Raw genomic sequence first — 15,449 nt, 5'->3', positions numbered from 1 at the left:
GTCTTGCCAGACCTGTTACCTTCTGAGACTTCTCTCCTTGATTCGCAGATGGCGCCTTCTCCCTGTGCCTTTGCAAGGTCTTCCTCTACGTCTGTGCGCTTACCTCCTCTTCTTATACAGGGGGGGGGAAAGGGAGGGGAACGATTCAGCCGACAATAGCCCCTGGGAAAATGGTTCAGACTAACCAGAAGCTAGAGGTCATCGTAGTGGTGCCTCAGGGCTTGCTGGGCTGGCTGTCATTCTCCAAAGCAACTTCTGGATGGAGAGTGAGTCCTGGTGGTCCACACAGAACATCATCTCCAGACGTCAAGGCTGTTTAGCGGCAATTCCCATATCCCAGAGCTAACTCGATAAATCTGGACAGGAATTCACTAGCTCCTTCACCCAAGGAGACATAGGTCTACCTCGTAGCTGTGCAGAACAGGTTCCTTCCTATGTTCTTATGCTCTACCTGAAATAGAAGCTGCCAAAAATCTGCTTCCAGATGTCAGTGGGCAGCCCTCTGGAGGCCATGGAGAGAATGACAGCACCAAGCATGGAGGTCTACTTACTTGGGTCTATGACAGAAAGCTGGCTTGCATCTTAATATTGTTTTCACATTTCATAGAATATTCTTTAAAGGCTGGTGCAAAAAAAATGTGTGGGAATTCTTATAGAATTAGAAGAATGTAAAGGGTTATATTTTAAAGACAGCTTTTAAGGAACAATGAACGTGGCAAGAAACCTTCAAGTGTGCAATGAATCTTGCATTTACCAAAAAATAGCAAGACAGAGTCACCAGACTTTTACATGGAGTTCATGGCAAAGGAAAACAAAAGAGATGGATTAACTGAATCTTTCCTCCCAAACGTCATTCAGGCAACATCTCTGAACATCTCCTCTCTTATTCCAACCAAACCATAGCAAAGCACATCAGAATACATCATCTGAATCCAGATACACCCAAACACATTCCTGGAGAGAGTATGGAGTAACAGCTCATATTATTAGGACACATTAAAAATCTGGAATTTCATCTCCATGGAGTGATAGGAGAGATTCCTTCTCTAAGTCTCATTGGTCATTCAAGCCTTCAACAATGACGTGCCCCTCAAATTTTCCATTCTGCCTGCAGTCACCCACCCTGACAAGATAATGAGTAGTCAACAGCCAATCACCTAAGAGCCAGGTCAACTATCAAGACTGTATCAGGGGCGCCTGGGTGGCTCAGTGGCTCAAAGCCTCTGCCTTCGGCTCAGGTCATGATCTCAGGGTCCTGGGATCAAGCCCTGCTGGAGACGACGGGATGGTTGGAGTCAAGGATCAAACCAGGCCCTGACTTGTGTCTCCTTCAAAGTCTGGACACCTTGACAAGGTTAAGGACGGGAAAGTTGAGTAAACTGAGAAAAGGGTCTGTGCTCTGTGTCGCGCGCTCGCCTACGTTGACTTCCCACACACTCCCCCTACAGAAGGGAACAATGTGGTCAGGGGTCATGAGTTCTTCCTTGGTCCTTGTTGTTTCTGTGCCTCCCCTAACCCACTTCCTGGCTGATTAGCTTGCTAATGGCTTTCACTGAAAATACTGGCATCACGAGTTTTGCTTGTAGTTAATGTAAACTTGATACAGATCATCTGACTAGGTAATGATGTATTACTTCTATTCTGGTCTGCCTTATAAATGATTGTAAGATGTGGAATAAAATCGGCATCGTTGGACATCCTCCTCAGTGTCCCTCCTGCTCCCATCTCTTTGTCTCTTAATTTCTTTTCACCATCCTCTTAACCCTCACGTTTTCCTGGTCGATTTGTTACGCAGGCTGGCTGCGGCAAAGCCCCACATCAGGCTCTCTGTTCAGCAGGGGGGCCTGCTTACCTCTTTCTCTCTGTCTACTTGGGATCTCTGTCAAATAAATAAATAAAATTAAAAAAAAAAAAGACTGTATCAACTCTCCCTGTGTATTACACTAGATCACCAGAAACCTACAGAGTCCAAGAAAATGTGTCTTCTAACAACATGGCTTCATACTGGGTCCTGAGATTTTGAATTTTTATGTAAAGGTGTCACTATATGAAAAATCTTTTCCTGAAACACCTGGGTGACTCAGTCGTTTAAGCCACTGCCTTCAGCTCAGGTCATGATCCCAGAGTCCTGGGATCGAGTCCCGCATCCGGCTCCTTGCTCAGTGGGAAGCCTGCTTCTCCTTCTCTCTCTGCCTGCGTTTGCTCTCTCTCTTTCTGAGAAATAAAATCTTTTTAAAAAAAAATAATAGAAAAGCAACTAAAAAATAGAAAAACAACAATTCGGGGGCACCTGGGTGGCTCAGTGGGTTAAGCCTCTGCGTTCGGCTCAGGTCATGATCCCAGGGTCCTGGGATCGAGCCCGGCATCTGGCTCTCTGCTCAGCGGGGTGCCTGCTTCCCCCTCTCTCTCTCTCTGCTGGCCTCTCTGCCTACTTGTGATCTCTGCCTGTCAAATGAATAAATAAAAAATATTAAAAAAAAAAAAAAGAAAAAAGAAAAACAACAATTCGTAAAACAACTTATTAAATGCAACTGTCTATTACATAATATGTTGTCAGTAACATTAAAATGCAGGAGTTCTTGTGTGGTAACGCCTTAGACTCTTCCTTCTCGTGAGCTGGTAAAAACCTCTTCTTCAATAATGGAATCCATTTGACTCATTACATTTCCCCTTTTATTTTCTTTTTTTGTCTTGGCTGCAATTATGGCAATTATCCCCATCTTAATTTTTCTGGCACACATATTGTGCCCAACTGCTACTGGTGTTAATTCTTGTTTTAATGGTTCTTATAGACTTTCATTGTCTTTGAATGAGCCAAATCAAATCTATTTTGGATGTAGAGAGGTATAAATAACAGATAAAGCTTGCCTTACTTTCTCCTGTTGCCTTAAGAAACTTGACAAAGGGTTCTTTTTTGAAAAAGATTATTTTTTACATTGGAAAAGAAAGCCTGGGTGGCTCAGTGGGTTAAGCCGCTGCCTTCGGCTCGGGTCATGATCTCAGGGTCCTGGGATCGAGTCCCGCATCGGGCTCTCTGCTCAGCGGGGAGCCTGCTTCCCTCTCTCTCTCTCTGCCTGCCTCTCTGTCTACTTGTAATCTCTGTCTGTCAAATAAACAAATAAAATCTTTAAAAAAAAAAAAAAAGAAAGCAAAAACATCGTCTAGGTGTCTGGGTTAGGCTGGGGTATCACAGCTGAGACAGAAAGGAGGAGAGATTTCATACCCGCTTACTGGCAGGTTGAGCTCCTAAAATTGCTTTGGAAATTTAAGGCACCTTTCGAGTTATCAAACCGCATAGCTCTACCTGCAGTATTGAAATATTTTATGTTAGCTTACAAGGAGGTGACCTGCAAAAATCCAGGTTTTGCATCACCCAACTGTACAGGGGGTACGGAAACAGCAGATCCCGAGTCTTCCTCGGGATGCCTCATTGTCTCGACCTAACCAACCACAGACCCTGTAGAGTCATGGTAGCGGTGGGGGTGGGGTGGGGGGGTGGGTAGGTGGTGGGGAGCACGGAACTCTGACCCTGAGAAGCAATCCCATCTTCTGTTCACCTCCGTTGATGTTTTTCTTGGTACCAAAGGTTTTTCAATTTTGGATTTTACCTGCATCCTCTCTGCAAAGTACCCTCAAGATATTGAGGAGGTAAAGGCCTAGATCTCCTCAGGTATCCTACTAAAATGCTCCTCAGGTATCTTACTACAATGCTTTCTTTGAAATCTGAGAACTCTATTACAGGGTTTCAACCCAGCAGTTAATAGCAAGAGATTCTGAAAGATATCTGATGAACTTTATTTTTTAAAATAAGCACAAGAGACACCTGCGTGGCTCGGTTGGTTAAGCATCTGACTTTGGCTCTGGCTCAGGTCATGATTTTGGGGTCCTGGGATCGAATCCTGTGTTGGGCTCCTTGCTCTGCGGGGCCTCTGCTTCTCCCTCTGCCCCTCCCCCATGCTTATGTGTGCTCTCTGTCAAATAAATTTAAAAACTCTTTTTACAAGAATAAAATAAAGGGGCTCCTGGATGTCTCAGTGGATTAAGCATCTGCCTTTGGCTTAGGTCATGTGGGGAGGGGCTGGGGGGGTTCCCTGCTCAGCAGGGAGCCTGTTTCTCCCTCTCCCTTTCCCTCCCCCTGCTTGTGCTCTCTCTCTCTGTCAAATAAATAAATAAAATCTTGAAAATAAATAAAATAAGCACAAACCATGAATCTACACAGTGATCTTTTACAGAAACATTCTTTCTCATGGGTGAAATGAGAGCCAAGAGGGTAAACTTGGATAAGTGCACTCCCTTCTTTCAGAAAACCTCATCTATGAAAACCTTAGCTTATAAAGGAAAATTTAGAGTTGTTACTTGCATTGCAAAAACCATGCTTCACTATACCAGAGGATTTCTAGAATAGTCCTTTCAGTGGCTAATTCCCAGCCCCAAACCCATTTTTCCCCCTTAGCTTCAAGACTGATTGGTTTACAAAAAGCTACCTTTCGTGACCTTCATTACCTGGAGCGCAAACAAACTAAGAGGCAATCCTCCTGACTCACTCTAGCCAAATTAAGGTACTCAAGGACTTCCGTTGTATAGAGGAAATTTCTTCATCCTTCCTTCCTTTTTTCCCTCCCCCCATGCCCCCTGGTCTATTTAACGCTTTTACTGTGCGTGTGTGAATTTAGCATAGCCCATTTTCAAATAAAATCTTATATAAAAGCAGCATTTTGTGAGAAAACTCCACAGAACGCTAAAGTTCTAAGAAACACAGTCGAAAAATCGGATCTCCACGTCCTTCTCCAGTTCACTGCCAAGAGAAGTCACAGGTTTGCACCCACCGGTGTTTGTATTTTCTTGAAACACACAGAACAGGTGGAACTACATTTTCAACAAATATAGGAAATCAGTTCCTCTGAATCAGGCAGGCTTCAGCTGCAGGGCCTGAACCGACTCGGGCTAATTTAAGCAAAAACGGATTTACTAAACTTGCAGGATCATTGGGCTGACTTTTGACCACAGAACTAGGACACCAAAGAACCAGTTTGACAAGGAGGAAGCTTCCTGCCCAGCCGCCACCCTCCACACCCTCCCCCGTCCACCCCTCCCCCACCCGTGACTCCAAAGCAGTGCTCTCTTGAGCAGGAAGCTACTCCTAGGGTTAGAGACTCCGGACCCCATTTGTGCCTCCCGCACCAGAAAAATGGGTGCCTTGCCCTTTGACTCTCCACGCTAGCTTCCGTGACTACACCCTGGGACAATAACAAATGACAAATCCAAAAGCCTCCGCAAATGCCTTGGTCCCTACTTTTGGAGCCCAGAGTATTTGATATTCTAGAACGACTCTGCATTCCAGCCCCGGAAGTGAAGGAAGGCTCACTAGAAGGTCTCAGTGGGCAATGCCAGACCCACCCATGCCTGTCCACTTAGTTCCATGCTAGAGACAATACTCTTCTGGGGTCGCACCCTAAAAAGATCAGGAATGTGCCCCAAACCTCTTGACCTTTTTCTGCTTTTATATTTCTGCTTTTTTATATTTCTGCTTTTATATGACATTTCAATCGCTCCTGGCACTTAGGAAAACACATTTCATAAATGTTGCACTTATCCTATAGAGCAATGTTTCTTTCCATTTGTCTGAAATTTATTTCTCTTTTAATTATCCAAGGGCTAAGCCTTCATGCTCAAATCATCGAGTACCCAAATGTGAGTCTTAGCGTCTCTGCCCCAATCCTTCCTGGCTTTTCCACTTTGTAGATGGGGGTGGTTTCCTCAATCCTTTGCTACAACCTCCTCCTCAGTCTTGTGCACAGAAGGGGAGATCCTAGCAAGCATGAACTTTCCGCCCCTCCCCCCAAATCACTCTCAGAGAATGATCACCCTCACTGTTATGATTCTGGAATAAAAGAACAAACAGGGAGATGCTCCGTCATTCACAGGCACCGAGAAAATTCTCCCTCAATTAGTCTAAAATCCTCTCGAGCCGTTTAAAATCATTCTCGTCTGTCGGGGCTGAGTCCTTCGGAGGCGATCTGTTACAGAAATGGTACCACCTCTGGCTGCCGGGCTGGTATGGGAGGTCTCTTTCCCAAAGTGAAGTGTTGAGAATCCGGTCAACAAAGGCATCTGGCGGCAGCTAGGAGGAAGTTGCTACTGCTGTTCTTGTTTTCACAGGAGTTTTATTTTCAAATTCCTGAGGGCACACAGAAGGGTGGGAACATCTTGTGGCTACCCTTTCCCCAAAGCCAACTGTGGAGCAGCCAGACCCCAGCCCCTGCTCCTGGTCCTGTTCCAGACAGGCATTTCGAAGATGGCCATGATGAAAAGCAAACGACTCCATCATTAAGACCCAGACCTAATATCAGTGGGACATTTTTTTTCCCCCCATGGAAATGATTTCTAAAACCAAACTCGACTGCAAAGCGGTTTTGACTTTATTTTGCAGACTTCCTCTCGCTTTCTCTTTTCTGAAGCAAGAGGGAAAGAGAAGCAGTACCGGTTCCACCAAGAAAGATTTCTTCTGGGCTCTGGATGGGTCGCGTGGGCGGGGAAGCCACCACGGCAGGAGTGGGCATACCGAGTGGCACATCGTTGGGACCTGGCTATGTGAGGAGTCAGAGACCCCGAGCGCATTTCTCTCTTTGCTTTTCTGCTTCGTAAATCTCCAAGAGTGGCTAACTTTGCCCTGGGCGTAGGAAAGGACTTGTGGGTTTTGTTGTCATTTGGCCAAACCTGTGGTCCCAGAGTCCCCTCCCAGACGGGCAGCTCACATCCTGCACGCAGGGACAGTGTAACACAGACACCAATGATGTCTAACTTCTCTGTGCTGAACAACGAACACCTTGTGCCCCCCACCCCCACAGCCTTCTCTCTCCTCCACGTCTTCTGAAAGCCTCTGTGACATGCGACACGCACCATGCCCAGCCTTCCCGGGCTCCTCACACCCCCTAAATATGCTAAAGTAATAGAAAGGAGGAATTAGTCAGGTGGAAACGTGATTAAGCAGGCAGGTTTATCTCCAGGCACAGGCTGCCTGAAGTGAGAGCAGGTTTCCTCCCCACCGGGGAGCGAGGTGGTTTCAGGATGCTGGGTGGTCCTGGCCCCCACTGTCCCGGTGTCCAGGCCTCCTCCCGGTGCTGCCCGAGCTAGGGGAGTCCTCATCTCCCGATGCTCCTCATGCCTGTGCAGAAGCTCAACCTCACTTCGGCCTCTGAGGCCGCAGACCCTCCAGATGCCTGTGCTGCTCCTGGGGTGACACAGGGGACAGCCACTGGCATGAGGAAGAGAGGAGCCCCCTGTCCGGGGCAAAACCGAAAGGGCCTCCCAAAAGTGAGTCATCAAGCCAAACAGTATTTTCAGGTGAGATTTTTAAAACGCAGAATTAATGCCAAAAATCCATCATGAACAAACTATGAGAGTTTTAAATAAAAAGACAGGATCAACAGAGCTTCGGGGCAGATCTTAAAATTCTGCAGAGAACTATAAAGTGACAGTATCCAGATCCCAAACATTATGCGGGGCTTCCAAATGGCAGTGACAATGGGTCTGCCAGAGATCACGGCTCAGTACCCCCATCTGCGGCCTCTGGGGCAGGCAGTCTCATAGCTGTGCTCCTTGGCCACAACCTGCTGGGGGACACCCACTGTTCCAGGTTCTGGGCTCTCTGGGGAGCCTGCCCTTCCCCAGGGCCCGCCTGTGCGTATTAAATAAACACACGCACACTCAGGATTTTCCGGAACACAAAGCAGAGCAAGGCCCCTGGCAGGGAGACCGTGTTTAGACTCTCCCTGGCTCACACTTTCCTGTTTATTTCCCATCCCAGCTCAACTGAATTACGCCACAAGGCCAGGTGCAGCTAGGAGGACGTTCCCAAACTGGCCACAAAGAGGCGGTCAAGGGCAGTGCCAACCCCACTGGTCCCGCCCCAGCCCCCTTTCTCCAACCCTGGATCCTCAGGCCTGGGGGCAAACTTCTCATTCCCCCTCCCCCTCTCTGCTCACCGCCTTCCTTCCTTTCTACCCAAGAGTTGCAAAAATCACAGGCCAAAAAGTGCATCGTGGAGCTAGAAGAAAAAGCACCTCGGATACGCTTTTAAATCTGCAGTGACCCTGAGCGCCCCAGAACTTGCACACCTGGCTGTGCTCGGTAAAACTCGAGAGCTTTGCAGAAGCGCAGGCAGCCACTTGGTGAGAAAACACCAGTCACTCTCAGCAATTTCGAGGCCAAGGCTGCCACCGGGGCCCTCAGCCTCTGTGCCCCAGGCTGCTTCCAGAACGCTGCCAGGATCTACCTGGACTGCCCGCCGCAGTGTCTGACTGCTGCAGGAAACTCCTGCCCCGCAGGACAAAAGAACCATTATCTCAGGCTCTGCATTCCCCAGGTAACTCAGGTACGGAGGGAGGCACCTGGGCATTCATTCTTTTTTTTTTTTTTTAAGATTTTATTTATTTATTTGACAGAGAGAAAGATCACAAGCAGGCGGAGAGTCAGGCAGAGAGAGAGAGAGAGAAGCAGGCTCCCGCCAAGCAAAGAGCCCGATGCGGGGCTCGATCCCAGGACACTGAGATCATGACCTGAGCCGAAGGCAGCGGCTTAATCCACTGAGCCACCCAGGCGCCCCCTGGGCATTCATTCTTATCTTCATTTTATTTTGCAAAGCACAGGCTATCTTTCCAGGGACCCGAAGCTCCCTCATTTCCTGCAGAGCACAAAGGACACATTCCATTCCCGGACTGGCTCCTGCTCCGCAAACTGAGTGGGGCAAAGAGAGCACAGAGCTCTGGAACCCAGATGCAACGCCCCAACCTGCGGCTGGTGTGGAAGCCTGTGTCCTCTTGACCCTGTCCTGGCCCAGGATGTTCCTCGGGTGTATCACACCCCTGTGTCCCACTCCTTCAGTTGGGCAGGAGATGAACAGAAACTGGAGGCCCGCTTCTGCCATCGAACTATGTGACCCCCCAAAAATAAAAACAAAAACAACCCCTCAAACCCAAAAAACAAAAAAGGAAAAGAAAAAGCAGATTCCTCTGTTGTTTTCTTCTCTCATTTGTAAAAATGAGGACCCTGGATTATTAACCTAGAAGGATCTATATAAAACTTAATGTGAACCTATCATACAGATAATACAAATAATAATAGTTTGGTTTTTTTTCCCCTTTCCTTAAGGCCAGCGAAGAGAATGTTTGCAACGAGTTTTCTTGTCATCTGCAACCAAGGGAACGAAATCAAAATCAGCCTTCTTCCCCCAAAGCGTTCACTGCTCTTTTGCCCTTCAAGCAAGACATTTGCTTGGTTTCGCGTGGCGTCTTCGCACTGTCTTGTACAGGGGCCAGACCCCGAGGCCTTTTGTGGGTTGATCCTGTTCCTGTTCCCTCCTACCCCGTGATCCCATCTATCTACAAAAACAAGTACTGGTCTGGAACCTTGAAATAGCAGGTTGAGCTTATGAAATCAGCAGAGAGGTCTAAATCCTTATTGTCTGTACATTTTGTTAAAGGGCCCAAACATTTTTTTAAAAAAAAAGCAAAGCGACTCAGAAACCGAATTTCCAACATTAAAAAAAAAAAAAAAAAAGCAAATGGTAAGTGGTAAAGACAGAACAACAGAATTCTACCGCTTTCTTTAAAAGCTTGTTGAAAGGAAAAGCTATAGCAAATTGCACACCAAGACCTCTGTCCTTCCGTGGGTGGTGGGAAGAGCCCTGTGTTTATGGTTTTCACTAACAGGCGCGCGGCCCAGCCCCAAAGACGGTTTGGACTTATTGTTTCTTCAGCTCGATGTTTATTCAGTCAAGTTTCTCAGGACTTGTGTTCGCACAAACAAGATCTAATAAACATTTGGATGCTGGGCCATGGGTTCAGAAGTATAAAAAGACACATGTGCAGTAAAAACGGGCATCAAAAACTACCCTCTGAGCTTACCCAGAGATCTTTCTTTCGTCTGGTTGGTTGACCTCACCACTGGAAGGCTCGCTCGAGTTCGGCTGCCTCTGGAGAAGGGACTTGGAGCTTCTCCTTCAGACATGGCTTCCAAAGAATCACCAGACGTCTCTGATAAATGCTCGACCGGGTCGCCCAAATTGGGAGGTTGGGGACTATGAGACAGCTTGGGACTTCTTGTCTGCAAAAGGCATGTGAAAGAAAAGAGAAAAATAAATGACTCTGAATTACGCTGAAAATATTTTCAATGCCATCAAGTTCTGCAGAGCTGGGCAAACAATATGGCAGGGGGAAAGTCCGATAGAAGGACTGGACACAGGAAACAGAAGATCCAGTGGGCAAAGTATCAGTTGTGGAAGTTACTGGAAAAAAAACCAACCAACCAACCAACCAACCCATGTTGTCCGGGAGTATTGCAATAAGATTCTTATCACCGAGCATCTACAGTACAAATTCCAGCTTGAACAAGCAGTTGCAGACAAGCCACATCACAGGAAAGAACGATGGCAAATCAATTCCTTCGGCCCCACACATTTTAATGGTGGTTATGACAACAGACGGGATTGTGCACATTTATGTATACTTAAATGGATAAGGACTCACACCACAGAAAACTGAACACAACTGGTCCTTCCAAGTCTTCCATCAAGACTGTTTCCAAAATCAGTAAAACTAAGATTGTGAAGGAGACATTTATATCACAGTTGGATATCTTCCTCTGAGCCAGAAATCCTGTAGGTCAGATGATGTCTAGCTTTCGTTATTACCTACCTCACCAATCAGCAGGAAGCATCTAGAGTAACTTATGCACACACGGCACGTAACTGAATTCTTAAGTTATCTATGCTGTGACGGCAGGAAATTTCATGTGTAAAATGCTCATGATCTATTCGTCAAGGACATTCCTTGAACATGGACCAGGGGTGAACAGTGTGGGAGACGGAGAAGAACAGACAATAGGTTGCCTGACGTCAAAGCGTTTCAGAACTGATGGGTGCAATTCCTCTAGGGCACAAAATAACACAGATCAGTGGGTAGTGAAGTGTACGGTAGGAACCGTGAGGTACATCCACTGATCCTTCCCACAGACATGGACTGAGTACCACTATGATCCAGGCATTGTGCTAGGTCCTGGGGCCAGAATGATGCAGTAAGGGGCATAGCCTTGCCCTCCTGGTGTTCACAGTCTACTCAGGGGACCAACACAGAAGACAAAGTAAAGGTGCATTGAGACAGTGTTAACTCTGACTAGTGGGGGTGGGGTCCTTGAGTGCAGAAGTCAGGGATTAGGCCAAAGGAACCCATTATCTCAGTTCTCCCCTCTCGAGATGCCCATTGGGACAGGCATTACCGGATCCCGGGTGCCTTCTGGAAGGCAGACTGATTGCAATGAATCAGGCAGGTGAGTTTTTTCTTCCTAAGATGCCAAAGGCGCTGAGGGGCCAGTGCTGGGCTACAGGCAGTCCACAACAGCTGGATTTTCCATTTGTTTGCATTCCTTCATTTCCTTTAAGCCTTCCTAAGGAGGCCAGTGCATTTTTGAAACTAAGCACCAATTAATTCTCAAGGCAGGAGCAGCTTCTCGGGTGTGCAACCTATGCCCGTGCTCCGCTGTGGCTGTCTTGAATTTTATTTATTTATTTATTTATTCATTTATTTATTTTTGAGAGAGAGAGCAAGAGTACGAGGATTTGGAGGGGCATGTTCTGATACAGGAAGGAGGTAAGAGGGAGGAGAGAGGGAAGGAGGGAGACAGAGAGAGAGAGAGAGAGAGAAGGGAGAATTTAAGCAGGCTCCCATGGAACCTGATGCAGGGCTCGATCTCATGACCCTGAGATGATGATCTGAGCCAAAATCAAGATCGGGATGCTTAACCAACCAAGCCACCCAGGCGACCCTGTCTTGAAATTCTTAATGATTTCTAGAACAAGGCACACTGAAAAATATGTAGCCTGATACACCCAGGAACCCTACTAACGGCAGAATGATGAGCTTCGTTCCCCCATCTCTTGCTAAACAAGGAGAGCCCTTTTGGCAGGGGGATTATCACATCACCTACACCGCCGCTCCTGGCTACGCCGCTCGGGGCCTTCCCACAGAGGAAAACCAGAAAAAGGTCAGCGCACAGATCCGTGCACTCCCTGAAGTGTGAGCTTTCACAGACAGGACCGACCTGAGTGTTTCAGAGCAAACGCTCAGCTCAGATTACCTGCCAGAGAGGACACCCATTAACAGTTAAATTGTCTCCTTGAGTTAATTTTTCTGTGCCATCCCCCAAAAGTGGTTGATTCCCAGATTTATGTTCCATTAAGTCCGCTTCTGGAATAAAGACTGGGATCTGGCTTTGGCACTCAGCGAGCATATTCCTTGACTAGAAAAATCTTTCCATCCCCTGGCTAGCCCACGGACATCTAGATAAAGTCACAGGGTCCTCAATGAAGAAGGTACCTGCTTGTTATGCTCGGCAGAATATCCAGGGAAGATGTCTTCATTCTGATTTAAAAAAAAAAAAAAAGAAAGAAAGAAAAGAAAAAGACGACGCACTCAGTTTAGCAAAACAGCCAAGAGATAATATTACTTTAAGCAACAGGACCACGTTCCTGGCCTCTGCCGTTTTGGTCATCTCCGCAGCCCACGGCAGAGAGGAAACATTTGATGACTTGTCATTTTCCATTGCAAAAGGCAATAATCCTTGAAGAGAGTCAGAATCAAATTTCTGTTTCTCGTTCAGGGTCACCGTGGTGGTAATATGTATAAAAATAGAGTTGTAAGGGCTAATCTTTTTTTTTTAAACTTCCTGTACACAGCCACTTAGTTCCAAATATAAAATCCCCCTCTCTTTTTCTGTGTCCTTCACTTTCCCCCTGCAAACTGTCATTGCGGATTCGCAGTCTCCTCACAGGGTCCCCTCCCCTGATGCCAGCTCTCGCTGCACAGACATCATATAGTGCAGAGGAGACAATGGAAATTGCTGATACTAATGAATGTCGGCTACCCTGGGATTTGCTGCTATGGCAAAAGGCAAAAGGCATTTGGAACAGGGACTCTGCGCTCAGCACCGTGCTAGGCTCCTGGGGTCAGAAATGCTGCACGGGGTTCTTGAGCTCCTAAGGCACTGAAGGCATATTTTGGGGCCAAGGATAACATATTCATTAACAGCTGGACGAGAGGAGCTAAGAGGTGCGGCAGGGTGTCTGCAGAAGGGGTCTGGGGGCAGGGCTGCTGGCACTGGAGGGCGAATAGGGTGGGGGGCAGGGAGGGGAAGAACATGCGTGAACTGAACCAAGTCACACACCCGTGTTTTCAGGTCTCTGTGCCCTGGGGGTCACCCAGGAGGAGAAAGTGGGACATCTGCTGGCCTCTCAAGGGACATTTCTCCCCCGGCTCTCTCTCAGCTGAGCCCACAGATTCATGGTTCAAAGCAGCAGGGTACCAAGCGGTCTCTTTTTAGGAGGCGACCTCGGGGCAGGCTTTTGCCTCCTGCTACACTCTTCAGTAATACCAAATATGTGAAAAAGCGTCACTTTTATCTGACTTGACGCTCAGCCATCTTTGAAAGAGTTCCGCCCCCAAATGATGTCCTCCTCCCCGGTGGCACTCATTCCTCCCTGCCCACTTGGATAAGCTCCCGAAGACCCATGTCCTATATGACGGAGGTGGGGGGAGGGGGCATACGGGGCAGCTCCCTGGGGACACTCCTGCTTTTGCACCTGTCGTCCTAGGGTCATTCTCGGGAGAAACCCCCTTTCACTCTCAAGCGTATATTGGTTTGCGCAGGCAACTGCTGTCACCCACGCCCGGCTCAGTCACAGCGGACTAGACCAAGCAGTAGCCACACCTGATCTTGACCGGACCCGTTATGTTCTCTCCCCAAGAAATGGAGACCTGGGACAGAGGAGCGATTTCATGTGAGGTCATAGGAAGTCGTGGCTGATAGGGACAGGGAACAGTTAGATCTGTTCAGGAAAACAGAGATGAGAGACCCCCATGACCCAAAGGGTGGAGAGCAGCTATCTGGGCCACTGGGCACCCCGGGGCCTGATTTCAGCGTGCTGGGGGGCCTTTCCCATTAATTCCTTCCAATTAATTCCATTTTTGTTCTTAAACTGGCTTCAGATGACTTTGTGCCTTGTAAGCAAGCTATCACGGAAACAGACCAATTCTAACAGCTCCCAGCCTTGGGCAGTTAAGACATTGCCTACATTTAAAATATTAGCATGATAATACATGCATTTCACAGATGAAACTCTCTTTAAAAAATTATGGGGGAGGTTATGCTGTAGGGTTACTACGATGGTTTTTCACGAAGTTGGGGGCACCCAAATATGTCCTCTCTACTGAAATTTTTACTGTGTATGGTATATGGTTATGTAGGAAAGGAGATTATTTTAATTAACAAAAAAGGGGGGCGGGATACTCACATAATCTCAGGTTTGGCCTAATAAAAAAGTATTTACATTGGGAGCTATTCTCATTTTGGCTCAGGCGAAGCCTTTTCTCCATCAGGCACAGTCTGTGGCATTTGGAGCCTTTGCCCCAAGCTGCTGTGTGGAGAGCTGACCCTCACGGGAAGAAATGTGGAGCCGTGAATGGTGGAAATTCTACATGAGCCATAGGAATGGGACTCAAGGGTTTGGAAGGCTGGATTTCCCTCTGTGCTTCATGGGGACCCAGGATACCAATCCACCTCCCTCTGTTTCCATCGCAACTTTCTAGATGTTTTCCCCAAATCCCCAGGCGACCTCCAAACCTTCAAATCCAAACAGGAATTCCTTTGGGGTCCTGCACCCCAAGGAATGGTTTGTGTAAACCAAACCATCTGAACCCCCCACCCCCTTTCTAGTCATCCCTTCTTCCAAGAGGGCTTTCTATCCCCGAGAGATGCTGGGGTAACAGGCCTCATGCAGGTCTCCTCTTGGCTCCATCTGCAACAAGGGCAGACTGGTCCTAGAGGAAGGTTCTCCTCCTAGTGGAGAGATGAGGGGAGAGTGAGCCAGAAGGAATGAACGGATGCCTGTCACACCGTGTCTGACCTAAGGGCTTCTCATTTACACCTCACCGCCACTCATGACCCTGGTCACCACTGAGAACACAAACCGTTTAAGCAACCTGCCTGAAATTCTAGAGAGTGAAGGGACCAGGACCAAGTCTGGAGGAATCCAGAGCTGACAGTCAGTGCTAAAGACATTCAACAGGGAGTCTGGAGATGCTGGCTCTAGTTAAGCTTCTACCGAAAGGTGGGAAACTCAGAGTCTCCCCCAGTCCTAGTTTCTCGTCTGTAAGACCAGAGAGGCTGAACTAGCTGGTCGTTTAGTAAAGTGGTAAAGTCACTGAACTGGGCGTCTAAGGACAAAGGATTAAGATTTCATAACTTCCACATACACACCACACAAAGGAGGAAAAAAACCACATCACCCAGAAGAATTTCGTTTATTATTTCTTTCAAATTATTTAGCCTACTGCACTTGCTGGACAGAAATACGCAGCTTCGCTATAGCATGAGGATTGAGGTTTCTACACTTAACA

The 15,449-nt window shown here is 47.4% G+C and overlaps 1 protein-coding gene across 11 annotated transcripts in view; it reads right to left on the bottom strand.

Moving 5' to 3' along the window:
* The window catches only part of KIAA1217 (KIAA1217 ortholog), a 682,726-nt gene that overhangs the window by 127,255 nt on the left and 540,022 nt on the right, over nucleotides 1–15,449 (bottom strand). For all 11 annotated transcript variants that reach the window (XM_044226903.1, XM_044226902.1, XM_044226897.1 and 8 more), the window contains one exon: nucleotides 9,906–10,104. In XM_044226903.1, the coding sequence (XP_044082838.1) occupies nucleotides 9,906–10,104 (199 nt within the window). The remainder of the gene's footprint in view (nucleotides 1–9,905; nucleotides 10,105–15,449) is intronic.

This window comes from Neovison vison, chromosome 12 (genome assembly GCF_020171115.1).
Source record: "Neovison vison isolate M4711 chromosome 12, ASM_NN_V1, whole genome shotgun sequence".
Taxonomy (NCBI): Eukaryota; Metazoa; Chordata; class Mammalia; order Carnivora; family Mustelidae; genus Neogale; species Neogale vison.
Note: the sequence above shows the minus strand (reverse complement) of the source record. Positions and strands in the feature narration are given on the sequence as shown.